At 45.2% G+C, this 27,946-nt stretch overlaps 1 protein-coding gene across 1 annotated transcript in view; it reads left to right on the top strand.

Annotated features, from left to right (window-relative positions):
- The window catches only part of XRCC5 (X-ray repair cross complementing 5), a 90,158-nt gene extending 71,346 nt beyond the window's left edge, over positions 1 to 18,812 (top strand). The window contains exons 17-21 of the mRNA XM_008690489.2: positions 5,234 to 5,343; positions 7,008 to 7,104; positions 8,889 to 8,956; positions 17,736 to 17,810; positions 18,576 to 18,812. Of these exons, the coding sequence (XP_008688711.2) occupies positions 5,234 to 5,343; positions 7,008 to 7,104; positions 8,889 to 8,956; positions 17,736 to 17,810; positions 18,576 to 18,590 (365 nt within the window). The 3' untranslated portion in view covers positions 18,591 to 18,812. The remainder of the gene's footprint in view (positions 1 to 5,233; positions 5,344 to 7,007; positions 7,105 to 8,888; positions 8,957 to 17,735; positions 17,811 to 18,575) is intronic.
- Positions 18,813 to 27,946: the final 9,134 nt, after the last annotated feature.

The following is a 27,946-nucleotide window of genomic DNA, read 5'->3' as shown; positions in this document are numbered from 1 at the left end:
CCTACCCTGCACTGCCAAGGGGTGCTGAGGTCTTCTTGCTGTGCCTGATCTCTGGTTACAGCACCATCCTCAGTCGCTTTACAGCTCTTCATTACCTGTGTAACATTTGCCTGCATTACACTTCCGTTGTTAAATACTCAGAGTGATTTCTGTTCCTCTGGTTGGACCCGGACGGATAGATACACAGCCTCTACCCACAATGACCAATTTATATCCTGTAGTAAAGAGCCATAAGCCTGTTGGTGATCGTTTCTGTTCTAGCTGCCTGTATTAAAACACAGACTCATTTTCTTATCAGGCAAATGTTTCTTATAAGTTTCTGGCTTAAAATGGTGATTGTTTTTATGTGTGCATTTAATTGGTGGCAGACTGGACTACTTGCTTTTGAGTTTTGTTTGCCAATAGATATTATTATTCTATTCTCTTAATTAGTAGGCTGACCATATACTTATGTAAATGCCTAATTTATGTCGTCACTTTTTAAGTTTGTTTTATGAAGATGCCACTGTCGTTGTGTGAATCTGTACTTCTGTAAAATATGCACCCCTTGTAAGTAGAGTTCACAGGAGGCATTGAGATAGTGAGAAGAATTAAAATGATGCCTGGGTTGAGCAAAATCATTGGAGATGGTTTACAGCCCTTTATACATAATGTGTGACAGGTGAGTGAGCCCACTGCTGTTTTGGCTCTGTCCGATGAAGGGGAAAAACCCACAATAAATGACTTCCTTTCATGCTGCTGGAGACATCTTTGCAGAGAACAGAGGTAGTGAGCAAATGTCAAGTCAGAAGCGGACAAGCACATGGCCCCCGGTGTTTTGGTCCTTGTGACTGTACATTAAGAAGAGAGGTGATTCATTTTCGGGGATTTTCGGTGGTGTTGAATATTTTCTCTAGAGACGGAGAACATACATTTCAGATTAAACAAAAAAATCTGCCATTTTTCCCAGACCTAACACTTTTGTGTCTGGGTTGCTTTTTTAATGTTAATACTGAAGTATTATTGAGACTAATTTTGTGTACCAACAGTCTGTACATCTGTAAGATGCTGGGCTAATATATAATGCCCATATAAAGCCTCAGAATTTAGACCATTTTGATTTTGAAGACTCCTTAAAATAAATGACGGCCCTTGCCTAAGATGGATGGCCCTTTCAATGGCCATCTTTTATATTAGCTACTAATGGGTATTATTGAGCCTCTGACTAATTCTGAAAAGCATTTTGGTGAATTATAATTGGGGCTGTGATTTACTAAGTATGAAAACTGACAGGCCATTCCATACCCTATAATTGATGTAGAAGCAGAGACGAGCCCCCTGATGATCCACATTTCCCTCATGTGGGGCGGGGGGACAGGGGCTTCAAAGGCATCATCCAGCCAAAGTAGGATATTATTTTTGTCTGCCATTTCTGCATTTTTTAAAAGATTTTATTTATTTATTCGACAGAGATAGACAGCCAGCGAGAGAGGGAACACAGCAGGGGAGTGGGAGAGGAAGAAGCAGGCTCATAGCAGAGGAGCCTGATGTGGGGCTCGATCCCATAACGCCGGGATCACACCCTGAGCCGAAGGCAGATGCTTAACAACTGCGCCACCCAGGCGCCCCCGCCATTTCTGCATTTTACTTTTATTAAAAATGGCAGGAAAATGTGAAGTGCCACCAAACTTTGGAAGGGCAGTCTTGTCCACATCCCATTGTGATATTCAGTATATTAAAGCATCATCCATCACAGCTATTTGCTGGTGTTAAATGGTTCATGATAGTCAGTGAACCACAAAATAGTCTGGATAGACCGACAGAATTCAGAATCATGGGCCAGATGCACAGGCCACGTAACTGTTGATTCCTGGAAGGGCAAAATCTGGTTCTTCGTATTCATTGGATTTATTGCAAGTTTGGATATGTTTATCTCCCTGTGTTCCTGAACTTCCCGGAGAAAAAGACAGACAGTCTAACATGTAAATAAGAAAACTCAATCCAAATAGGCCCACAAATACATAAGAACTTCATTCTTAAATAGAAAGTAGATGTTGAGACCCCTTCTCTTTATATCCCTTCTTTCCTGTATCATTACTGCAAATGGATTATTGACTTTTGCCGTTGCTTTATTTTAGTCTCCTGAAGACTTTTCTCTGTAAGATGACAACTGTGTGTGTGTGTGTGTGTGTGTGTGTGTGTGTGTTCCATCACATGTCAAGATAAGATGGGTCAGGGAACTGTTTTTTGCAAAGCAGTTCAGTCCCTATGTAGTTGATATATGGGCTCCTGGGTTTAAGGACTCCCTAAGCTTCAGTACCTAATCCCTTGTGCTTTTTATACTCTCTTTCTTGCAGTCTTTATGTCACAGTTTGGACACAGCAGACAGCTCTCCTCTTTCATCTCTTAGCATCTACGGCGCCGTACCCTCCTGGTTTTTGCCTGTCTCTGTCACCACTCCTTATTGGCAACTTTGTCAGCTCCCTTTCCTCTCTCCGAGCTCTGAATGTTGCAGTTCCTCAAAGGCTTGGTCTTCAGCCCTTCTCCCCTGCAGTTGCTCTGGAGCCAAGCTCTGTCCTGCCGCAGGACCCTCACACAGACTGTTGTCTCCTTGGACAACCTCCCCTCCAACCTTCCCCTAGCTGATTCTCCCTCCTCCTTCCCCTCCTCCTGTCTGGACTCCATGTGCTGGACCATTTGCTTCTCTTCAGACATACCCTGTGCTTTCCCACCTCTCTTCATACTTTTGCTCATTCTGTTTTCTGCTCTATGATGGCCAAATTCTATTTTTCATTGCCCAGAGAAAAAGCCACGTTAATTCATGAAAATGTCTTACAATCAGTCACTAGAGATTTTTAAAAATTCACATCAGCTGATACATTTCCATACCAGTCATAATTCTCTTCACATCTACCTCCTAATACTACTTTTGTGTATGTGTTACATCCTCTTGTAAACTCCTTTTTTTTTTTAAAGATTTTATTTATTTATTTGACAGAGAGACAGCCAGCAAGAGAGGGAACGCAACAGGGGGAGTGGGAGAGGAAGAAGCAGGCTCCCAGGGGAGGAGCCTGATGCGGGGCTCGATCCCAGGACCCTGGGACCATGCCCTGAGCCGAAGGCAGATGCTTAACAACTGAGCCACCCAGGCGCCCCTCCCCTTGTAAACTCCTGTAAACTCCTCAAAGGCAAGGACTTTATCTTCAAGTTCATGTCTTCCACAGAACACACTCCAGAGTCTTCCCTGCAGCAGTCACACAGTAAATATATACTAGGTCAAAGTAGTGGAAATAATCACTGCATAAAGAGAAACATTTACATCGTAGCTCACTGAGGTTCCTCACTCTCATTTGAAAGAAATGAGGAACGCTGCATCTCTGGGATTACTACCCATGGCCTGTGAAGGCTCTTGTTTGTGGCTAGATACGTAACTGAGTGACTTTCCGCCCGCCTCATCAGAGCGAGCAGGCTGCTGTAAGTGGTGTAGGCACACCATCAAACCCTCTGTCCTCTCACCTCTCCAAGCTGAGAAAGCAGACAGCTTCCGTTGCTTTGAGCTTCTTGGTTTTCCGCTCTGCCTACTAATCAGAGTTGTGTTATTTACCTTGTTTAAAAAGACCCATCCACACATCCTTTCTCTCCTTTGAATTGTTGGGTAGTAATTCACCACTGCAGGATACATTGGTAAGGATTTCAGAAATTGCAAGGAAGTGTTTCTTTAATCCCTCAGGTTTGCTAATAAATGCTTTATTATAATGGAGATCATAATCTCCTAGTTCGTGGGAGAGATGAATAGTTACTGGGGGTATTTTTCTCTTGCTGCAAAATGATTATATTAGGAAACATTTTGTCCAGTTTTTTTTTTTTTTAAAGATTTATTTAGAGAGCAAGCATGCGAGTAGGGGGAGGGGCAGAGGGTGAGAGAGAATCCCAAGCAGACTCTGTACTGAGCGCAGAGCCCAACACAGGGCTCCATCTCACAACCCTGAGACCATGGCCTGAACTGAAATCAACAATTGGGTGCTCAACTGACTGAGCCACCCGGGTGTCCCGCTTTGTCCAGTTTTTTAAATCCTTTCCACAGGCTGTAGGATCCTTAGGAAGTAAGTTGATGAAGTGGATGGCACTGAGTTTCCTCTTTCATAAGGCATTGAGCAGGGCTCAGGTCACTGTGATTCAGTTAGTGGCCTCAAGCCTTTGTAGGCAAGCCTTGAAAGTAGTTTCATTAGCATTGTGCACGTGGCCGTTCTTAACTATTACAACGCTCAGATGAGGCCGTGATTGTGGCCTCACCTTGACCATTCCGCATAAATTGCCCACCCGGCCAGCGAGTGAGTGGTTTCAGGGCACAAGTGAGAGTGAACCTTTATGCCATGAATGTGTACATCTCCTTGGTTTGTTCTATATCAGTCGTAAGGGTCAGTTTCAACCTGCTCAGTGACTTACATTCCCTGATGACTTGATGTTTCTATTTTCCTCTGCTTTTTCTCATACTGAAAAATATTTGTGAGGCAGCCTCAACTTGCTATGTATCTTAGAAACAGTAACATTATTAATACATTTCCTCTTTCTGTAGAATTTATGACATTGCTTGCTGACAGTTATTGTATATTAAGTATTCATGGCTTATAGAGTACTGAGCAACAGAAAATATTCAGGTTCAAGGGCAGAAGATATATAGCAATGAATCCTCATTCTAAAGGGATATTATTAAATTAAGGCAAGGGCTGGTCTTTTCTAATTTGACCTGTGATTGGTAGAAGGTGGGGTGTCCCTGGCTCATTACTTTCCTCTCTCTGGCACTGTTTGACGTTGGTCATGAGTGGGACTAAGGGAGGGACTAGAGGCTCTATTTTCTGTGACTATATCAGGAAAGACAGTTTGGAATTACCCAAATGGCCCCTAAATTCTGGGGGGAAAATAAAAAGCAACCACAATTTTTTTAAAAAAACCATTTGGTCTTAGTCCCATAAGGAACATTTAGTATAATTCTAAGCATTGTAGAAATTAAATTTCATTTCTTGACATATCAGTAAATATTACCCAGACTTTTCAAATACAGACTTTTGGAATCAGCATTTTGCATCTCACCTGCCCTTCCCACCCGCCCCCTCTCAAAGAAGAATAGCTTTTGTGCATACTGACCATGAGGCTTGTGAACCATAATACATACTTACAGGCACATAAATCATGTGCTCTCTCTTACCAACGTCACTCAAAACAAGGGAAATAAACGTGTTGTCTTATGTTCTAGCAAGTCGCCAGCTAATAAATTGCATTGAACAGTTTCTGGATACTAATGAAACGCCGTATTTTATGAAGAGCATGGACTGCATCACAGTCTTCCGGAAAGAAGCCATTCAGGTAACACTGTCCTAGCCTCTTCCTCTTCCTAAATGGTTAGCCACCATCACAGGGGAGACATGCAGCACCCCACAAGTAAGCATGGGCTTTGGAAATCATTGTTCTCACTGTGAATAGCAGTGTTTGCCAAGAGATGCCGAAATGACTAAGTCTTCTTACTATTACTGTCATCTCTGAGGGGACTTAAAGAAGGGTGGGTTGAGTGGGATGCTTCGTCCCTGGGAGTTAGCTTTTTATTACATTATAGCTCTGGCTGCGTGATTCCTATTTAGGGTACGAGGGAAATTTCCATTGTAACCTCTGGTGACCCACTCACCAACTAACTATTTTAAAGAAATTGGGGGAAAATATATATGGGTCTAATTATTGAGAAGGATTTTATGAAGATGGGAGTAGGGATCTGGAATGCCAGGAAAAATTAAGAATGCTGAAAATTAATTACTCAGCACCACACCCCACTTTTTGTGTAGGTTTTGTTTGTTTTATTAGGAATTTTAAGAAAACACTGTGAAAATCTTCCAAATTATTTCTAGGCTTTTATACATAAACTCAAGGCAAGAGTGAGCAAGTTTAAATTAGAAAGTATATTTTTAAAGTAGGCACAGTTGTAGTGTATGTTCTCATGCAGGTGCCTATTAAGTATTGGCTTAATAGTATTGGCGAGTGAACAGATTAATTCTTGAATTGCTTAGGCTCTTACAAAGACTGATAAGAAAATGAGAAAATTGTTGAAATTAGAAGATTCAGAAGTAGGTGATCCAGATGCCCTATAGATAAAAGACAAAATATGGGCAAAGTAGAGTCAGTATAAGACTAAGGACGCCCCAGGTGAAGAAGGATCTGGTAGGATGGGAAAAGGTAATGAAAGTGTATTGCTTTTTTAAGCACTGCCCCCAGCTAGACGGAGCACCCAAATAACACTTCTGTGCCCTGTTGTCGCCAACTGTCCTTGAAAGTACCAGGTCACTCGATTTTTTAAAATAAAAGTTTTAAAAAGCAAGGGAGAGATGGAAGAGCATCAGAAGAGACTCTTAGAGACATATCAGCCACTCTTAATGTAGAGAGCTTCTCTAACTGCAAAACCATACAACACACACACACACACTAAAAAGAGGGTTTTATAATTGGGAAAATGTGAATACCGACTTGCCATTTACTCCTATTAAGGAATTATTACTGATTTTTTGGAATTTTTTAAAGTCCCTCTCTGTATTTTAGATATTGCATAGCAAAATATTTATAGATGACATAATATGTTTAATATTTGCTTCCAAACAATCCCAGAGTTGTGAGAGGTCAGGGTAGAGGTGGGCAAGACTGGCTGAGTTGGCAGGTGTTGAAGCTGGGTGATGGGTATATTGAGAATTCATGAAACTCTTCTATTTTTGTGTGACTTTGTACTGAAGGTTAAAAAGCACAGCACCCGGCCACGGTGTGGCTCTGAGCAGTTGTTTACCTTCCACAGATGGAAGGATTTCTGGTTCCCAGCAAACCAAGCTGAAATTTGAAATGCCAGACCAGATCTCCCATTTACCAAAGAAGGACATTATATGTTTTTCTTATAAATCGTGGTGGATTCAGTATATGTAGCCCTTTGTCCTGGGAGTGACTTGTTTCTGTATTTGCTCTGATCTCACGTCCCCCTGCCCCCCACTTGCCGCCAGTTTTCAGAAGAGCAGCGCTTTAACGATTTCCTGAAAGCCCTTCGAGAGAAAGTGGAAATGAAACAGTTAAATCATTTCTGGGAAATTGTCGTTCAGGGTAAGGTGTCTTTTGTCATTTTCTCCAAATATTTATGCTATTTTTTCAAAATCTAAAAATTATGTTGTAGGATGTGTTACATGGCAATCTGTGACGTTCCGTGTGGGTTTGGGAAATGCTCAGGATCCAGTGACGAAAAGTCTTGCGTAATGAGCATAAATAAAAAGTGATAAATAATAAGTAAACATGTAAGTCCTGTCTTAGACTCTGTGGTGCATGACCCATTTCCAAGATGGTCATTTGTTGGAAGAACCTGTGTGGGCAATCATTGCCCCCTTTCTCAAATTCTTCGACCCTTCCGTCCTGTGGGACCCACAGCACCGTCACCAACCTCACCCGCATTTTGCCCTCCTGCTCCCTTTCAGGAGCATGTGCTTGGGCTTTCCGTATCAGCAGACCAGTGTCTTCATGCACCAAGGCCAAGCCCTCGCTTATTCACAGTGACCAAGGCAAACTTAACCTAGAAAGAAGGCAACCTACACTCTTTCAGTGTTAGGCTTGATGTTGGATTTCCTTCATATCCTTTGCCTGGTTTTTTTTCACCTGACTTGATTTTCTTTCAGAACCAAGTATCAGATATTATTATTAAAAATACCTCCTACGAAAATGATGTTGAAAATTATGAAACTCCTCACTTGAAGTAGGGCCCTCAGATTAGTTTCAACCTGTCTTTCTGTGCAAACTCTGTAAAAAGGATGCATATCTATCTATCCAACTTCTAAGGGGCAGCTTTTCATCATTCAGGCAACTATTTCCCTGACAGTTAATTTTTCAGCCCTTTAACTTCTACACTGGGGAGCAAAAGCAATTAGAATAGGTGGAGAATGGGGCTTACTCAAATCACTCTGGTGTCTCTGCTGCCGACCTAGTAGATGGAGGAGATTGGTTTTGGTATTTATTGATTGCCTCTGGCATATTGTTTGCTGACAAGAAACTTACAGGACATACACGAGGTACATATTTTCTGAGAGCTTATATCCTATTGAGAGAATACACATGACCTGTGCCATTTCTAGGTACAAATGGATGTTAAATGTATGTGCTTTTCTGAAAGTGTATCATGCATCAGCCATTTGAGGCAGAAGAAAATCTTAGGAAGAAGAGAAAACTAAAGGGTAGATTTTCTACCCTCGATTTGCTCTCACTGAGCTAAAATTGATGTACGTGCTAAATGATAGATATAACGACTGTGGAAGCATGTGTCCTCCCAACCTTGGGCCTCTTACCATTCCATCAGTAGCCGGTAACATTACTAGAAGTCAAAATGTCTGCAGATTCCTATATTGGATAGCTAATGGGTTTGGGCCAAAGTGCATAGTCATTCAGTTATTTATTTACTGAGCTTGTGCCATGCCTACATTGAGGGGAATAGAAAGATGAATAAAACCGATTCCTGGCCCTTGAGAAAAGTGTGGTCCATTAGGAGAGAGAAAATGTGTACACATAGTTATACAAGGTAAGATACGATGACAGCAATTTCAAAGGCATAAATAAAGTCATCTGAAAACTCTGAAGGAAAGATTTAATCAGGCAAGACCTCATGCAGTAGGTAGCATTTGAGATATGGCCTTTATTTTACCCAGGCTAAGCAGGAAACAGGATAACAAGATGGAAGGAACAGTGTGAGTTAAGTGCCTTCACAGTCTTCCATTTCTTATAGAGAAGAGCACCTGTGGAGTTTTAAAAGTCTCTAATGTGAAGATGGGAGGAGGTGTGGTGGAGAGGAAGGTACGATTGGGATTGATTCTTTGCACTGGGATTTCACTCTGTGAATTACTTTTTAGATGGAATTACTCTGATCACCAAAGATGAAGCCCCTGGAAGTTCTGTCACAGCCGAGGAAGCCAAAAAGGTATTGTGGAATAACACCATCTTTAGATGAATTATTGTAACAGATATTATTTTCTTGATGCCCATTCCACCTCGAAAAATTTAAATTTTAAGGGTAACTAAATTAGTGTACCCGTTCTGTATTTGACCAATTGGCCAATTCCTTTTCCTTCAGCTGCAATGTTTTTGCAGGAGAAATTGTAAACTCCCTCAGTCTTGACACCACAGTGTCATTAGCTCTAGAGCTCCTAAAGTCCTTAGTGCATAGCAAGTGTAGCCGAGACTCTGGTAAAGGCTGTGAAGTCCAAGTAGCCCAGTGATTTTCACCATGGCCACACTTCAGTCAGCTGGGGAGCTATTATTTCAGAAGTAGTGATGACCAGGCCCCGCCCCCAAAGATTGTGGTAATCCAAATGGGGTCCTGGGCAGGGTTTGAATTCTTAAAGCCCCTCAGGTGATTATAATGTGTAGCAAAGTAGAGAAACCCTAGTATTCCAGAGTAAGGCACATCTGGAGGTGTTTTTAGTAAAAAAAAAAAAAACTGATGTATTGACACAAGCAGACCAAGGTCTCCCAGTCTGAATCTGATTCAGCTATGAGTCAAGTATATGTGGCTATTGAGTTCGTGATCTTTCATTATACCTCAGGTTTGTGATGAGAGTTAAAATTAAATAGAGTACTGAAGAGTGTATGGTTCGTAACACTGGGCTTCAGTTACAGTCCCTGATGGAGCCATCCTTGCTGGCACAGCGCCCAGCAGCTGTCAGTCACGTGCTAAAGCCCGGCCCTCTGCTAGGGGCTGTGCTGGGTAATAAGACAGCACTCCTGCCCTCTAGAAACTTAGCGACAGGCTTGCAGAGGAAGATAGTGGAGACTCAAAAACATAACTACACACGCTCACGGAGAGCATGGTCTGGGCTGGTGGACAGGAATCTGTTAAGGGAGTGGTAGGAACAAGGCTGGAAGTATTTATCTTATGGCTAAATTCAGGCCAAATTTAAAAATGCCTTACAGTTTCAACTCAAAAAGGCATTTGGCAGAAACCATAGTATTTTGGGGGAAAGAAGTTAGAATATACGAGAAATTGTATTAAGTGTACTTTGCCTGGCAAAAGCATTTTGTTAAAGAACATATATGGTCCCTGCTTTCAGGAAGATCCTGGAATTCTAGAAGCACATGCTAACATACTGGTGATTGTCTCAGAAGGGGCTCCACTATGTCTGTACCCTCTTCCACCACAGTCAATACTATGAATATGTCAGTACTCGAGAGGATGTCATTTAACTGCTTGATTTTATTTTTGTTTGTTACTTTATACAATGGCATGATAATATTTCCCCTTGGAACTAGAGTGTATCACTCAGTGCTCTCCAGAGAGACAGAACCAACAGACTATATATATAGATATATTGGGGGAGAGGGGAGTTGGGGAGAGATTTATTTATTTTAAAGAATTGGCTCATGAAATTGTGGAGACTGGCAAATCTGAAATTTGAAAGGCAGGCCAATAGGCTGGCAATTCAGGCAAGATTTCTGTGTTACAGTCCTGAGGCAGGATTCCTTCAACTGATTGGATGGGGCCTACCAGTATGACCAAGGGTAGTCTTTACTTCAAGCCAGCAGATTGTAAATGTTCATCACATCTGCAGAATACCTTCACAGCAACATCCAGACTAGTGTTTAGCACCACAGCTGGGCACTGTGGCCTAAGCCAGGTGACCACATAAAATTAACCATCACTTAGCATGAAGGCTTATCCGTCAGCTTTTGCTAAACAAGTAGAGTAAGTCAAGGCACATAATTTAATTTTAGTCATTATTGCATTTTTTTTAAAGATTTTATTTATTTGAGAGAGAGAGAGCTCGAGCAGGGGGAGACTCAGAGGGAGAAGCAGACTCCCTGATGAGCAAGGAGCCCAACATGGGGCTCCATCCCAGGACCCTGAGATCGTGACCTGAGCCAAAGGCTGATGCTTAAACCACTCAGGCGCCCCAGTCGTTATTGCATTTTTAAAAATCTGTCATCCAGCTGAGAGGTGAGTACGTTACTGTTCTGAAAGGAAGAGGAGAGCAGCGATCTAAAAGAGGTAGTATTTTTCCTCTCCACAGTATAGTGCATCTTAACCAAAGGTGTCATAGCTAAGTGAGTCCGGAATAGTAGAGAGGAGAGAAATCTAAGAAGGGATGACGTGCTTCTCGCAGATTGTCTGAGGCGTGTTCTGTGCTGCAAAGGCAGTGTCTTCTTTGGAACTTAAGGGCACAGAGCCTAATCGTGGGGAATCTTAATGTGTGTTCATTCAGCTGCAGAGAGGCCTTCCAGTTAATGACTAGGTTTGGGGTGGTGTCCTTGCGTGGTTCCAGGGTCAGCAGAACTGATTTCAGTTGGTCGTAATCGAAGATAACTCTGAGAACTTGCCATCTTTCTTGTTCCCAAAACATTAATTTTGTTTTTCAGGGGGGAAATGGAATCCTTTGTATTAAAAATGTTTTTAAATGGCACCTGTAGGTTTTTGGAGAGAAGCGTGGAAGAGAACGTGCACACATGGGGGATGATGGGAGAATCAGTGAGGGTGAGTCTGGCTCGGAGAAGCTGGCTCCTCGTGGTTTCCAGGAGAGAGACACGCCTCGGCTGGGCCAGGGAGGGTCATCTCTTCTGACGGGGCACTGCGGTATTTATGGTATTTATATTGCCGTCAAAGGAAGTGTTGAGTGTGGTCGCGCCCCATATAATCCATTAAGGAAACCTGACTGTGATCAAAGGTTGAAGAGCAGTGCTCACAGCCCATTTCAAGTCTTCTGAGACACTTACATAAGTTCTCTGAAGTTAGCAAGCTGTCGAATTATTTTTATTTAATGATGATTTGAAAGGAAATAATTATTCAGGCGTGTCCATTTCAAATGAAAATTAAATCATAACCTTACACTTGCACCTCTTAAGGAGAGCCGTTGCTCTCTGGTGTATTCTCAAAAAGTGTAGATTTTATGACTCTGAGAAATCTAGGTAAGTCAGTCCTGCTACAGAAATAGAAAGTTCTTCCACAACATAAGTTTAAATAGCCACTTTCTTTTAAATTCACTGACTGCTCTCATTTCATTTTGAAGCCTGGACATGAACGTGATCCCTCTTTCACGTTTATTTTTATTGTCACTGTAACCTGTCAGCTCTTTCACTTCACTTTTTCTGTTTCTGTTTGTTACTGTTAGACGTACCCAGTAGCGCTCGATGCTCCATAGAGTCTCGTGTCCTCTTCTCAGGGCATGGCGCTGGGGTGGGCGGGTGGCGTGTGGCTAATCCTGGCATGTTCCAGGAGCGTCTGGGAGGGTCTTCACCTCAGGCCACCATCAGTAAAACACCTGGACTTGTGGAAGGTTAGGAGAGGCTGATTCTTCATTTGAAGTTTATCTCCATCCAAGACTTTTTTTTCTTTTTTAACTAAGTTTCTTCTTGCTAACCTGTGTTAGGGTCAGAACAGTGATTCTCCCCCAGGAATGATTTTCCTCCCCGGGAGACATTTGGCATGGGCTGGAGTCATTTTGGTGGTTACCACAGGGGGAGGGGCTGCTACTGACTTCTAGTGACCAGAGGTCAAGGATGTTGGGAAACAGAACAGCCCCCCTGTCAGAGAACTATCTGGCCCAAAATGTGGATGATGATGCTGGGAAGCCCTGGGTTAGAAGAATTAAAACAAGCCAGGTCCTTAACTAAGGCAGAGGAAGTGGCTTAAGTTGTATATAATTTCATTCAGCTGGAAAGAATTCTGATGACCTTCTACTGGAGTTTTTATTGTTAAAACTGAAGCTCGCAGGGAAGCCTGATCTTTGGCACAGAGAAGTGTGGTGCTGCTTGGCGGGTGCGGCAGCCTGGCATTACCTGTGCACAGGGAACTCGGAAGAACCCTCGGGACCTTAAGGAGCACAACTGAAAAACACTAATCTAGTCCAAACTCCTTATTTTATGGATGAAGAAATTTAGGGCCCCGAGAAGTGAAATAGCATGGTTGAGATCTCTTAGTAAGTCCCTGGCCAGGAGTCCTATTCTAGGACTGACCCCCGGTCCTCCATTCCTTTTACTCCGTAGTAAGAGCGCAGAGGGGAAAGAGGACTTCTCCCTGTGGCTTTGCAGTATTGTACCTGACAGGATTCCAAGGGGCCAGGCTGTATCTTAATCATTTGATAGGAACTGGGGGAGGGGGTGTATCTTCTTAGCACTTGTTTTCCTGCTAGCTGCCTAATCTGGCCTTCATTATTGTTGACATTGATTTTCCTCCTAAGCCTCATAGGCGATAGGAGTTTAGCAGTCTGGCCATTTTACAGACTCAGCCTAGAGAGGTGACGTTGACTTGCTCAGTGTCTCCTGGCAAGTTCATGGCCAGCAGAATTGACTAAACCAAAACCCCTGGAGTCCTAGGACAGTCCTCCTCCTGCCACACCACGGCACCACCTCTCCACGCCTCCACCTTAGAATGCCACCAGTCACATCTACATACGGGAAAGATGCTCGAGGTCCATCTTACAAGAGTGCACCCAGTTGTCTGTGTGTGAGTTTATAAAAGATCTCCAAAGTCTTGGGAAGCATTACAAGATAAGGTTTAAGAATCATTTCTTGATAACAGTTTTCTTTAACTACTGTCCCCCGTTGACCCCATGATATTTTCCTTTGCTCTTTCCCGCTTTCCTTCTCTGCCTTAAATCTCTGGTGGAGCGGTTCTGTGCGCTAATTCAAAGAAAAGCAATAAGGAAAGTACCACAATTTTACCTCATATTTGTTTAGAGCTTGATGCTTTTAATACACTATTTTAAAATTTCTGTTGAGGTTAGACATACAATAAATGCACAGATCTTAAATGCGCAGCCCGATGAAGTCTTATATGTTCACATATATGGGCGCCCGCCACCCAGATCAAAATACAGGACATTTACATCACTCCGGAAGCTTCCCGGTGCCCTTCCCAGTCAGAAACCCCTGGCCCCCGAGGTTACGGCTCTTCTGACACCTGTCACTTAGTAGTTTTGCCTGTCCTGAACCTTTCGATTCATCCGTGATTTAGAGTTGTCCTTCTTCCCTGTAGCTATGTGGTGCTCCCTTGTACTGACATCACCACGATCTATCCATTCTCCTGACAACGGGCATTTCATTGTCCCCACACTTTGGGAATTATGACTAAAAATGCTCTGAATACTCTTTCATTTTTTTTAAGATTCATCTGTTTTAGAGGGAGAAAGAGCAGGGGAGGGCCAGAGGGGGAGGGAGAGAGAGACTCTCAAGCAGACTCCATGCTGAGCACCGAGCGTGACATGGGGCTCAATCCCATGACGCTGAGATCATGACCTGAGCCGAAATCAAGAATCAGATGCTTAACTAACTTAGCCACCCAGGTGCCCCTAAAAATGCTATGGGTATTCTTATACATATCACTTGGTGGACATGTATTGGGTATTTTCCTAGGAGGTAGAACATACAACCTACAATATGACAAAGCAAGTTTGCATACTTTATTTCATCTGAGACTCGCTACAACCCCACGAGATAGACAAGGTGAGTAGTAGCAGTAGTCTCAGTTTGTTAGTTATAGAAAGGTCATGCGGCTTGTCCAGGGTTACTGAGGGACTAACAGAGCTAAGGTTAGGGTTCTGTTCTCCCACGTTAGGTTGTAGGATTTCTCTGCTGTGCGATATTGCCTTTATGGCACGATATAAGATACAGGGCACATTGAACTTAGACATATGTCCTTTTAGACAAAATACATGCAAACAGACTTGTTTTTCCTGATGCTTTTATATGTCTGAATTATGGATGAGTCTTTGGAATCCTCTGATAGTGTTGGAGTCAGCCTAGTGGAAGCCATGTGATTTTAATTCAGGGATTGGTAAGGGTCTGAGCACAAGCTGATTGTTAGTGTTTAGTCTTATGGAGAGATTAGACTGGAAGTTTCTATACAGGCGTTATTGACTCCATTTCTCTGCTTGTGGCCATAATTGTATTTCAGTGTGCTTGCAAAGTAATAGTTTATCCATTTCATAAAGCTCTCCAAGTAAGGACNNNCTTTCTTGGTATCCCCAAGTAAATCCTGGTGGTTTGAGGAAGGAGGAGTGTGTCACACAAGTGTCCTTTCTGTTTGTTCTCGGCTTCTGAGCATTGCAGAGGGAAAGAACCCAAGAAAAGATGAGAGTTGGCTCCTGCCCCTTCCTGCTGCTTTCGGAGGATCTGTTGCTTTTATGGAGAAAGCAGGCCAATCATTGGATTCTGTGCCATATCTCTAGCTTCCCGTCACACTGCACAGCCTGCAAATTACTTGCAGTTAAAAACTCTGATGAAGAGGAGTGATATGTGGAAGGGATCAGCCTTGCCTGGGGCTTTGGGGAGATAATGGATGATGGCCCAGCTCTTAGCCATCATTTGCTTACGCAGAAGTATGAAGCAGATCTGTCAGGAAAATCACTTGCAGATGTTAGCACTTGATGGAAGTGAAAGTTTGCTTGTGCTGCTGCTCTCTTCCTGGGAACTTGGCCTCACTGCCAAGATGTGCCATTTGTGTTTCATTGTATGTAGCGTGGTCACACTGGGCAGACAGCCCTGCCCTCATTTATCTGGTAATCGCACTGTGAAAGGGGCTGTGCGGGTGAGGAGCGGGCGGACTTGGGGGCCGTGTGCCAGAGAACATCAGGGGTTTCCTAGATTCGGAAGTGCCTGCCACGCAGCCGCTTACTAAGGGTGAAAGAGGGTGTCGTGGATGCCGCACTGCTGAGCCCGGGGGTTCCTTGGTCTTTGGAAGGTGCTCATCATTTGTGGCCCTGCAGAGGTTTCTGGCAAGACGCAGCTCTACTTCTAATTCTTTTCACCCAACCTGGGTAGGTCTTACCTTTGAGCCAAGTGCATTTCTAGTGTAGGGAAAGTCGTGCAGGTTCATGGAATGAGTAGAAGAGGAGAAGAACAAAGGAAAAACCACTTTTAATGATAGAATCATAATCTGGGGTAATCCTAGATATCTTGGAATCCAGGGTAGGGCAGAGTTTAATCCTTAGATATACACCACATGCAGATACACGTGTGAATAATTTATCTGTACTTGGCCCTCAGATGTCGTTATTAATAATCAGCCAACGTAAAGACATAGAATTAGTGCTACAGAAGCTCCGTTACGGTTCTGTTGCAGACTGTCATGTCACCGCCCCCCCCCCCCGCCCCGCCCCTTGCTAGCGTTTCTGGTCTCTCATACCATTGAGTCCTAGCATTGGGCGTGGTCCAATTTAAGGTCAACAGGGGGCTATGGAGAGATCCATAAATGTCCTTAGAAGAAGATAAATTCCTTACTCTCTCAGTCAAAACTGAAGTTAATGAATGGTGAAGTGGTTTTGACTGAGGGAAAACGAAGTCCAGGAGGGAAGCTGAGTCACAGGCAAACTGTCATGGCCACGTCTACCGTTGCAGTTCTGCCAGTGCAGCCTCCCCTGTTGCCTCTCGTTACCTGTGTGCGTGAGTTTCTGGACACGGGTGGAAGGACCTGCAGCATTGGCTTCCTGAGACTTGCTGCACACAGCCTAATGTTTAAGAGTGACTTTAGTACATGGTTTGTCAAAAAGACCTATTTTAGCCTATTTGTAAATCTTACGTTTCAGGGGCGTCAGTGGTGTCCATTGTACCATAACAGGAATGTATAGGGAAAGCAGTTCTTGCCATGTTTTCATGGTGAGGTAGTGAGAGAAGTAGAACAATACCTTTCTATCCTGGGTGGAGGCAGCCGTGGGAGAACAGAAGGGGCTGGAAGGCTCGCTCCATGTGTGCATGCTCAGTGGACACAGACCCTGAGGAATGCTGACAGGGAGAGGGATGGCCCACCTTCCATCTCCCCCTTTAAAAACACTCCTGCAGGCTTGGCTCTGCTGCCATTTCAAGTACGTACCATACCAGAAGATGGGTCGCCTTCTGGTGTTAGATGAGTGGTGGGCAAAACCTAGCTCTTGGACGCAGCTTCCTCATGCCGTGAGGAAAGGAGTCCCCGCTGCTGTTCCCTAGAGGGACAGGACAGAGAGCGGGGTGTTCAGATGATTTTCGAGGGCACCCAGTACCCTTTTAAAATCTGAATTTCATCCCTAGATCCTTGCAGACTTCAGTTCAAGGCCTTTGCTTTTCTGTGCATCTGCCTTTTAGATGCCCCGAGTCTAGAATACTAATGCCAAGGAGAGGCATGCACTAGGAGCTTTCTAATCCTCCTTTCATTTTCAGACGTTTTCTAACACTGTTGAAGGATTTCCAGAAAAGGAATTGCCCAGCCTCCCAAGCTCACCCATTTTTGTGTTTCACATCATTTACAGGAAGTCTTCCTTTTGTCCTCCGTAGAGTTGAGGAATGAGATTCTAATTGTTGAGTTCAAACGCTTGATTCTTATGCTCCTTTCAGGAGAGACCAAGACATACTGGTTTGGGCAGTCGGGTTCTTTTCTTAACCCTAATGAGCACACATATCCCCTGTGGAAATAGAAACGGGAATATCGGGTGTCCTCTGCTCCTGACATGGAACCTTCCGTGGGGTCACTGCCTTGGCAAGCCATGTCGTTTCCTCCCTCTTCACAAGAACTTTCTCTTGGTGACTGCTGAATGTGGGCCGTTCAACTTCAAGATCAGTCCTCTCTTCCGGGGCCGGAGCAAGGAGTGTGCGTCCAGATGATGTTTGTTTGGGACCACTGCAGTGAGACTTTGTGAAGCAAGCCTCCTTAGATCTGCCTGTGGCGCTGCCAGCAGACCGTGCTCTCCATCCAAAGGGGCAAAAGTGTCATTGTGGTGTCCCTGACTTTCTGTTCACAGTTTCTGGCCCCTAAAGAAAATCCAAGTGAAGACACAGCAGCCGTATTTGCAGAAGGTGGTGACGTGGATGATTTAGTAAGTGCTTTTAACATATACCAGGTGCTCTCCAGATCGAAATGGCCCGAGCTGTAAATACAGCCACAGCGCTGCTTATCGTAGACGTGTTTCTTATTTGAGTTTTAATTGCTGACACACCAGAAGCTCCCTCCACTATTATTTATTGCCATTGTAAATTTAATCAGATAGGTAATTTCATAATGGAAATTCCCGTGCTCTCTGGTCTCACATTGTTCGTTCAGTTTAATCCTCTCCTGTGAAGGACTGAAAAGAGCTGGCGAGGCCATTCCTTTAGTAGCAAAATGTCATAATTTACTGAAATTGCTCTCAACCCAGATAAGCAATACAACATGCAATTTGTGTGGGTTGACAAATAAAAACAGCCTTTCAGAAGCCTAATTCTTGAATGTTCTCAATTAACTTAATGTAAACAAAATCGGCTGATAGGCATTTGGGGGTTTCTGGACCTCCTCACACTACGTCTGGATGCCTGGAAGGCTGGGTAAGTGTTGGCTCTGTATCCGTCTTTCATGTGTGGAGACTTCCTGCCTGTAAGCTTCACGTGACAGCTGATCCCAGTAAACACTTTTGGTCTTTTTGTGGCGAAGTTCTTGGTGTTGAAATGATACCTGGTATTTAACGCCAACAGTAGTTAGCAGTGACTCAGTGTACAAGTCCAGCTACGCCACCGGTGAAGAGAACCGTTGTCATTAAACTGTCTCCCACCAGAGAAGCAGTGGTCTAGAGTTGGTTCCCTTCTAAAAATGTTCTTCTCGTTCACAGCTGGACTTGATCTAGGTCGTGGCTGTGCGGGGAATCTGTGAGAGTTGCCATCGCTGTCACGCTGGGAGTTCTATCCAGAGGAGGCCATTCAACGGGAATGGGAAGCTCTGGAGATGGTCCCTGTAGGTTATGTGGAAGTGAATCTCCTAATTCTCTGGAATGAATATATACATATGTAAGGGAGAATTTCGATTCCATACACGTTTATAAAGAATCCCTCTTATTTTCTCATCGGTGTATTACTTGTTTTGTGGTCTTTATTGATCTCAGTATTATGCACGTGCTTTGAAGTTTCTGGAAAATAGATTTCCACCTGACCTGGTATCTTGGTGAGGATTGCGGCCCTTGGGACGCCGTCTTGTCCAGAACTATGGCACGTCATTGGTGAGTTTCTCAGTCCTCCCCCAGAGGCAGCGTCCTCTGTCGGATCCCCCAGCTGCAGTCACAACTATGCTGATCAAACGGCGCTAGCTTCTTACCAGCAGAAAGGTGGGTTTGGGAAATCATGGCTAAGGGCTGACTCTTTCTCTTTTTACTTAAGCCTTTTAGTCCTTACATTAGTCAACTGCGTGTAGGTGGTTTTCCTTAAGCAGGTGGGAGGGGAGCACCGCTTCCCTGCGTACTGAGCTATGGTGGTGTTCTCATGAAGAAGAGACACCCTTTGGCCCAGCCTCTGACATATCAGCAAATCCTAAAAAAGAAAAGAAAACAAAATGGAGAGATTTACCCCCAGTAGTTAACAGTTTATCATTTCATTCCTGCCTACGTAGCGGTCTCACAGAGAATGTGTGCTTGTGTTCAAAACACTTCTTCCGTAATTTCCCATTCTTTTCCATTTCTACCTGAGTCTCCTTTCCTCTCTGGCTTGGTGAGGTTTCCTTTCTTAAAATAAGAAAACAGCAAAATGCTTTGTTTCCCCAGACCTCATTCCTTCCCCGAGTTCTGACTCCTTCCCTGGTGTCCCAAAGCCCATAGTACCCAGTCTCCAATATCCTCTGCACCCCCATAAACAGTCACTGCCTCCCTTTGTTTTGCAAAGGTAATATTAAAGGTATAAATGGCTGAATGTGGGTATCAATAAATGGATTGCCACTCATTGTGAATTGTCCGCAAAAGAATTTTTCAGTGTTGTGCTGGGAATTAGAGATGCACTATGCATTGCTTGAAAACGGCCCTCCACAACAGAACGTCGTTCAGTCAGCTGAGTTGAGAGAGGAGTGGTTTACTGTGGGCCTCTAGGACATCCCCTCAATACTGTGCACACCTATTAATCTTTTTTTTTTAAGATTTTATTTATTTATTTGACAGCACAAGCAGGGGGAGCAGCAGAGGGAGAGGGAAAAGCAGGCTCCCCACTGAGCAAGGAGCCCGATGTGGGGCTCGATCCCAGGACCCTGGGACCATGACCTGAGCCGAAGACAGCCGCTTAGCCAGCTGAGCCACCCAGGCGCCCCGACCTTAGTCAATCTTGATAGCCAGGTGCCCATTTAAAGCAACCCCCATGAAGGACGCCGTCCGTATCTTCCTGTCTAGTTTGATGGTTTGTGACTTGGACAGAACTGAACCGTTTCGTATCAAGAGGGAAAGCTTTGTACTCTGAATTGTACATTATGCTCATCAGATCGTCCTGGCGGGGTGAATGAGTTCAGTGCGTGTGGCCTGATAAGATTGTATCCCTAGTCTTTGGCAGGTTGTGAAGTTCCCTCTTGGAGACAGTCCTTCTGTCAAGCCGGGAAAAGTTGGAATCAAGTTAGTCCTTTAGATCTTCTGATACTTTCTGATTTGTGTTGGGCATAGTGGGATTATCCGTGCTTCTCCAACCCCACTTTTACCTAAATTATCTGAATACCTAAAGACAGAAGTGAGTTTACCACGCTAGGGAGAGAAAGGATTGGATTAGCCATGCGGTTTCTGAATCCATTTCCCGTAGGCACAGTATACGGGCTGCGTGGACTTGGTCGGAGCCACGCTCTTGTGAGTAAGGGCATGTGTGATGTTTCGGATGAGCACACCAAGGTCCTCTTTCCCTGAAATGAGGTTTGCAGATCTGTAGACCTCCCAGGTGTTCTGCCAACTGTGACCTGGGAGAGCAGCAAGCAATAGCACGTTATCATCCGCCAGCCACGGCTAGGCCTCTGAAGCTGGTGGGTTTGTATGGGAGTCGGAAGTCACAGACTGTCATCCCTGTCACCTTTGGTCTAATGTGCCACTCACATGTATTGACTTACAGAGGAGGTGGAGATAAAGGAGGGGACTCCCCGCTATCCCTCCGTCACAACCCACGTGCCCCCTCAAGGGAACGTGCTGCCCCTGTTAAGAACCACTTTTGAATCTTAGCATCTGATTCTTTGCCAATTAATTTACATATAAAATCAGAATCTTGGAAAATTATTTAGAAAACCATGTTGAGAATGGGCAGTTTTTTAACCTCGTCCCTGATGGTTTTGAAAATAAATGCACACGTATGTATTTCTGTTTCGAGTATGTAAGTTGGTGATGATTGTCTTTGCAGCTGATTTGATCCAAGCGACAGATAATCTGTTTGGTCCACTGCCTCCCATTGGCCCCTTTGCTCCCGGATTCTAGGTTCAGAGCACAGGCTGGTGGCTCAGAGCAGCTGCCCGGAGGGGACGCAGTGTGAGTGGGAAAGGACACTGGGCTAGCCCAGACCCGGAAATCGGTCCTGCCTCTGCTGCGTGCTGTGTGGCCTTTGTCAGTGCGCCCAGAGTATCCCCTGCCTTCCAGGCTTGTTACGGAAGAACATGCCTGTGAGCATACTTCGTAAACTGCAAAATGCTGTATACAAATAAAGCCTCACGGTATTATGAAAACCCAAAATAGAGGGTACAGGCGAACTTATCAGTAGGTCCGCCTTCCTGTCTTCATTTGTCTTTTTTCTTTTAGAACCTTGAATATAGCAGCGCTAAGTTTCATAATTATCTGTTGCTATTGGACTTAGGCTTTCTTTCTAGTTACTACATGAAAATTACGGTTTCTATGTGATCAAGGTAGGGGGTTAGGACCTGGGGGTAAACGTTGATGGTTTTGATAATGTGACCATGTGTCCCAGTTTACTTGGGCATTATTGTCCTGGCATGATTAATAATGCCCTCTTTCACTCTGAGTGGCCTCCTGATAGGGATCATAGATTATATTGTCCCCCTAGATTTTGACCATATTAAGTTAGTATCAAAACCAGGGCCCAAGGAATGGCCAGATCTTCCTGCCTTGCCAAGTACCCCTTTCCTGTTAATGCCCTGCTGGAATTCACTACAAGAAACAGACGGCAAAGTTGAATCCAGCACAGAAAGCTCAGGGCTTCAGTTTATAGTCCACTTCCTACATCCAGGTCTTGCCCGAGCTGGCTGCCAGGCCTGGGACAGAGCAAGAACTCTCAGAAAGAGTAGGCCTCGGCTTTCTTGTCTGGCCGGCACCATGGAGCCGAAGTAGAAATGCCTATGGAGGTTAGTGGACATATAACCGATTAGGGGTTTAATGACCCCAATAAACACGACCCAGTCACCAGTCACATTTGGAAGTCCTCCTCCCGCCTACGCTGACACCTCCATGTAGGCCAGTCCACCTAATCAGCAGTTATAATCCCTGCTTAGGTAGTGTTGGCTTCCCGTGGTCACCTTGGAAAGGAGAGAAACACCTCTTTTCTTCATCGGAACCGAATTCCAGACTCGCTGTCCTTCTGTTCTTTAGAGGGACATCATGCCATAGTGCTTCGATAGTGCTGGATGTCCGATGCTCCTAGGTTTATTAAATCCTAATGTCAGTAACACTTGACAGCTCTGTGGCCTTAGCAAGTCCCTTAACCTCTGTAAGCAACAGGATAATGGAGTCACTTGTATTTCCTCTGTGGGCAGGATGGCCTAGGAGAAGAAAGGATCTTCTCAGTCAAAGGGAGGTTCATACCGACGGCTTTGCAGGGGCTGCTTGAATAATGGGAACGGAGCAGGTGCTGCCCAGGGTAGAGAAGAGGCAGCCAAGGCGCATGCGTCACGCCCAGCCTTGCAGTTTCCATTTCCCAGGCCGCGCTTCCTTTGCTCGGAAGCATCGTGGGTGTATAAGGGCTCCGACCAGCCCTAGAGGGAGGGTCTGGTATCATGTCTTAGCTTGGGTGAGCCTCTGGTTTTCTCTCTGCGTTCTTACCGTTTCAGCGTGCGGGGAATGACGGAAGCCCTTACAGGGCTAGTGTGAGGATCCGTGAGCACACGGAGGGACAGCAGGGTGGGGAGAGACATGTAGGAGGAAGATGACACCGTGGGGGAAGCTTGAGGAACCAGACATGGCAGTGGTCGTGTTCTGGCCGATTGCCACCCCTTTTTTTGGATGAACATGTTATAAATGAGGGGGGAGTTTTAGAGGCAGAGGTGGGTGAAGAGGAAGAAGAGAGGTTGGCCAGCTGGCAGGGAAGGGGGCTGCTGGGATGAGGGAAGCACAGATGCCTCTAAGGCATTGTAGTAGTTCCGTCCTGTGCGGGGTGCGAGTGACTCCTCCGTCTCCGCGCCGCATTCAGTGGCATACACACTTCAGAGTGTGTTTGGAGTTGGTTGTTTCAGGGCTTGCACGTGTGCTGTGAACTCTGACCTGCTTCAGGGAAGGCAGGGGGGAAACAGGCTGACCATGGGGAGTCGAGTCAGCTCTGGGTGACATGGATTCCTTAAGGTTTAAGCCTGAAATCTGTCGCATGTAGGTGCCGGTAACCCAGCTCCTCCTCAGGTAACGACACGGCCCCCACACCCCCACGCCTCGCTTCTGTGGCCAAAGTCAAATAGCTGTAACTCCCTTTTCAGAAGTGAGAACACAAATGAACTCTGTTCTTAAAAGTAACTGAACATAACAGCTTGGCAAGGAAAGCACAAAAGGGTAGCGCGTGTGACACATTTGTTGTTGCTCATAATTTTAAAGTTGCATTCCAAGCTGTTGCGTGTGAATTTCTTTAACTGGGGGAAATAGGGGCAGGATCCTACAGCTCATCAAAGATGCACACACATAGTCCACGTGGCCACGTGCTTTTGTGTATTTCACACGGTGCTGTGTCTGTCCTAGTGGGAAGAGTCTACCCCTGTGAGGGATCTCCAGGGATTCTGAAAACGGGAAGGAGATTCCTTTCCCTTCTCTGCTGGTCTGCCTGCTTGGATTAGAAACAGTGTTGCTCAGAGGCAGAGGGAGGGGCGTGGTAAATTCCTGGCAAATCTAGACAATCTTACGGAGTATGTATGTGACTTTTCTGTATCACAATCCCGGTAAAAAGGTTAGAAAGTATATACTGTTCATTTCTTACCCGTTTGCATGACAAGTTGGCAGAGGGTGGGGGTAAAAGGGAGTCACGGGGCATTTCTGTTACCAGGTCATACGAACCCCCAGCCCCACCTGGGAATGTCTGATAGGGGTTGGAAAAAACCAACAGAAGTTGCCCAGGTGTGACCCGTCATTTCTGCAACACCCAAGAACCATGTCTGTCAACCCTGACTTCCTGTGGCCTGTGTCACAGTGTTTGCCACATGAGATGAGTGGAACCGAGTGTACTCACTTCTGAGAAGATGAGAGTCTATCTGGACCAGACAAAAAGCTGAGGAATGAGATCAGTGAGAAGTGACATAGAAATACCAGTCTACTTCTGGCTTTTTTTTTTTTTTTAATAAAAGAAGAAAAATAATTCTAAACCATTAACAAGTCAGGAAACAACAGATGTTGGAGAGGATGTGGAGAAAGGGGAACCCTCTTACACTGTTGGTGGAATTGCAAGCCGGTGCAGCCACTTTGGAAAAAAGTATGGAGGTTCCTCAAAAAGTTAAAAATAGAGCTACCCTACAACCCAGCAATTGCACTACTAGGTATTTACCCAAAGGATACAGACATAGTGATTAAAAGGGGAACATACACCCGTGTTTATGGCAGCAACGTCCACAATAGCTAAACTATGGAAAGAGCCCAGATGCTCATGGACAGATGAGTGGATAAAGAAAATGTAGTGTATATATATGATGGAATATTACGCAGCCAGCAAAAGAAAAATCTTGCCACTTGGCAATGACATGGATGGAACTGGAGGATATTATGCTAAGCGAAATAAATCAGAGAAAGACAAATACCATATGATTTCACTCATGTGGAATTTAACAAACATGAACATAGGGGAAGGGAAGGAAACATAAGATAAAAACAGGGAGGCAAACTATAAGAGACTCAAACCGAAGGGAACAAACAGGGTTGCTGGGGAGGGCGGGGGATGGGGTAACTGGGTAGTGGGCATTAAGGAGGGCATGTGCTGTGATGAGCACTGGGTGTTCTATGCACTGATGAATCACTACATTCTACCCCTGAAACTAATAATACACTATATGTTAACTAAATTGAATTTAAATAAAAAATTAAAGAATAATAATAATTCCAAACCAAGATAGCTGTGGCTCCAGGTCTGGCAGGTGGACGGAGCTGAGACACTTAGGAGCAAACTCTGCCTGCAGACTGTCCAGAGCCAGTGGTAGTGGGCAGGGGACTTAGAAAGAAGCAAAGGGCTAGACTCTGCTGTTCTTCCAAGCGATCTCGGGACTCCACGTGCTCGTTTTAGTCACCCTCTTAGAGCAAACCACCTGCATTGCTTTGATCCTTAGTCACAGGGTTTGGCCAGAAGTAACCTTTCACTGTTTTCAAGCATCAAATTATACTCTCAAAAGTTGGAGGCCACTGCAGGTATCCAGAAGATGTATCATAGGCTCAAAGACAGGTTGAGAAAGTGTTCTCACTAGCAGCATAAATATTTTGGCATAAATGGCTTAAGTTTTCACCTCAAAGGGACCTTGTTCTCAAAGCAGCAGGAGGGTTGCTAGGGCCTGTGATTGTTTTCGGATGTGTGGACTCTCGTCCCCAGAAATAAAGACTCACCCTTCCGTCCCACTCTCCATTCAGTTCGGACAAATGACAGGCAATGGGAGCGACAAGACCTTTGGGGACCTGGAAGCCTGATGGTTCCAGCGGTCCATTGCATGGGATCTTTTCAAATACAGTATTTTTTCAAATCCAAAATACCATTAATTATGTTAAGAAAGAAAGAAAAAAAAACCCAGTGGCCTTTTTAGTCTATATCCCAATTTTTACAATATTAAAATGTTACAAAATCTTTTCCTAGGAGTGAGTACCTGTTCCTCGCTGCCCTGAAATCATAGCACAGATAGGAGCTTTGCAGAACAGTCTGGAGAACTTCGGGCTGTACGTAATGGGAATACCAGCTGACAATGGCTGAAAATCAGGCTTTATTTTCTCCACTTACAGAAAGTCTGGCTGCCAGTGATTCTGTGCCTCCAGAACATCTCGGGGAAGACCGCAGTTCTTGTCACCTTTCTCTCCTCTTGTTCCCATTCAAAGCAGGGAAGAAGGTGAAAAGAGAACGCTTAGCCAACCAGAGGCTTCTGTGACCCAGGTCCTTCATTTACTAGCTCTTTAAACTTAGAGAAGTTGCCCTGCCCTTCTAGACTTCCATTTTGCTGAATGTATGGTAATTGGTGGCTTTGAGATTTAAAGTCCATTCGTTGAAGTAAGCCAGTGTCAGTCACTTTCAGGCCTCAGAGAGCGAGATTTTGCAGAGGTCTCTGGATAGAGCTGCCGCCATACCTGCCAGCATCACACCCAGGCCTCTCCGGGACCTCCATCCCCAGGGTCTGCTGGGCAGGCATGCCACACCCCTCACCGCCCTGCGCTGTCCCCGCACCAGGGCGTTGGCGAGTGCCCCGAAAAGGCGCTGCTGTCCTGCCATGTTGACCACTGGCCCAAGGCGGGCGCTCGTGGGAGCTCGAGAGGCAGGGAGGAAAGCGTACAGATCTGGAATTTCAGTTTTGTCATCAGGGCTTCGTGCATCTGCAGAGTCTGGGCAGTCGGTGGTTTCACAACTCCTTTCCATCCCTCTTCGCCTAGAATTGAATTTCCACCGAATGTCAGAAATAAGAGCTGAGCCCAGAATCAGACTGACTACATTCCAGATCTTGCCACTACCATTTCCTGGTCTTGAGACTGTGGCCAAGTTACCCACCCTTAGCCCTGGTTTCTACAACTGTCTGGGTTTGCGTTCATAGCTTCCGGCATTGCCAGGCTGAAGGACGATCACCCACACAAATGCTGGGCACATACTAAGTACACAGTAAATATTCCCCATTTCTAGCCTCTCCAATTTTATATTCCTCCTCTAGACCAGCATCTGTCTGGCTTTAAAATGCTCTGCTCTTGTCCTGCTGGGCACCCCAGCCCTACGTCGATCAGTGACAACGTTCGGAGAAACAACTCCGCCTCTGTCCTTACCTTGCTTCATGGTCCAGGGGGCATCACCCAGCACGCCGTCTGCTTTCTCCTACAAAACGGACAGCTGCCTCTCGAGGAGTGTTGGAGCAGAAGACGAGGAATGGGAAGCTCCCTGAGAGAAAGGGCAGCTTGCGTTCTAGATGGGCGGAGACGTGTGTGCACGGGTGTGTGTTATGTGTTTCAAGACTTGGAACCTCAGCAGGTGGGTCACATCACAGTGTGTCACCTGGCTCCTTGGTTTAAAGATTTTCCTCCCCTGTTTCCAGCTCTGTGGGCTCCAACAGCTTCGGGGTTAGAGGTGCCTTTTATGGGCTGTTTTGGTTAGTGTCCTAATAGGGCTTTAGTCACCACTCTGAAACTGCCATGGGCCCACTGGCAAAGGGAGGCAGGGGAGTACACGACTTGATTCAAAGTTTAGGCAAGAAGACACTCAGAGTTTCAGGGCTGAATGGGTTGTGTGTGTGTGAGAGAGAGAGAGAGAGAAGCAAGAGGGGCAGCAAGAGTTCCTGACTTTATGGGCACCACACACACGTACGCTCACTCACTACACCTGCAGTACGCTCAGTACATCCCCGTGCCCGGCAGGCACACACACTTGCACACGTTCCCTTGCTGGGCCACTGTGTTCATTTCTGAGAGCATCTTTTTATAAGGAGCCAGTGCTTGGATTAGGAGCCCACGGATTCATCTTAATTACACGAGCAACAACCCTATGTCCAAGTAGGTCACGTTTTGAAGTACTGGGAGTTAGACTCCAACCTAGCTTTTGGGGGGGACACAATTCAATCCATAAAAGCCCCTAAGGTTGGGTATGCTGCCTGCAGGGAACAAACGGGGGGTACAGGAAAGTGGGGTGGTACAGTGAGGAGGTGGGTTGAGTCGCACACACAGGCACCTGTGAGCCGGCCTTTGGGGCGTGTGTTTTCGTGTCTGTCCGCTATCCAGACGCACCTGAAACACAGAAGGCACTCAATAATTTTAGTCTCTGTATGTTAAAAAAAAATGTGTGTGGGCACACTCAAGTGTTTGATGTTCTTACTCGATGGGGAGGTAATAGTTGTGCAGCT

This window comes from Ursus maritimus, unplaced genomic scaffold (genome assembly GCF_017311325.1).
Source record: "Ursus maritimus isolate PB19 unplaced genomic scaffold, ASM1731132v1 scaffold_1, whole genome shotgun sequence".
Taxonomy (NCBI): Eukaryota; Metazoa; Chordata; class Mammalia; order Carnivora; family Ursidae; genus Ursus; species Ursus maritimus.
The sequence above is the reverse complement of the archived record's forward strand: the minus strand, read 5'-3'. Positions and strand labels throughout refer to the sequence as shown.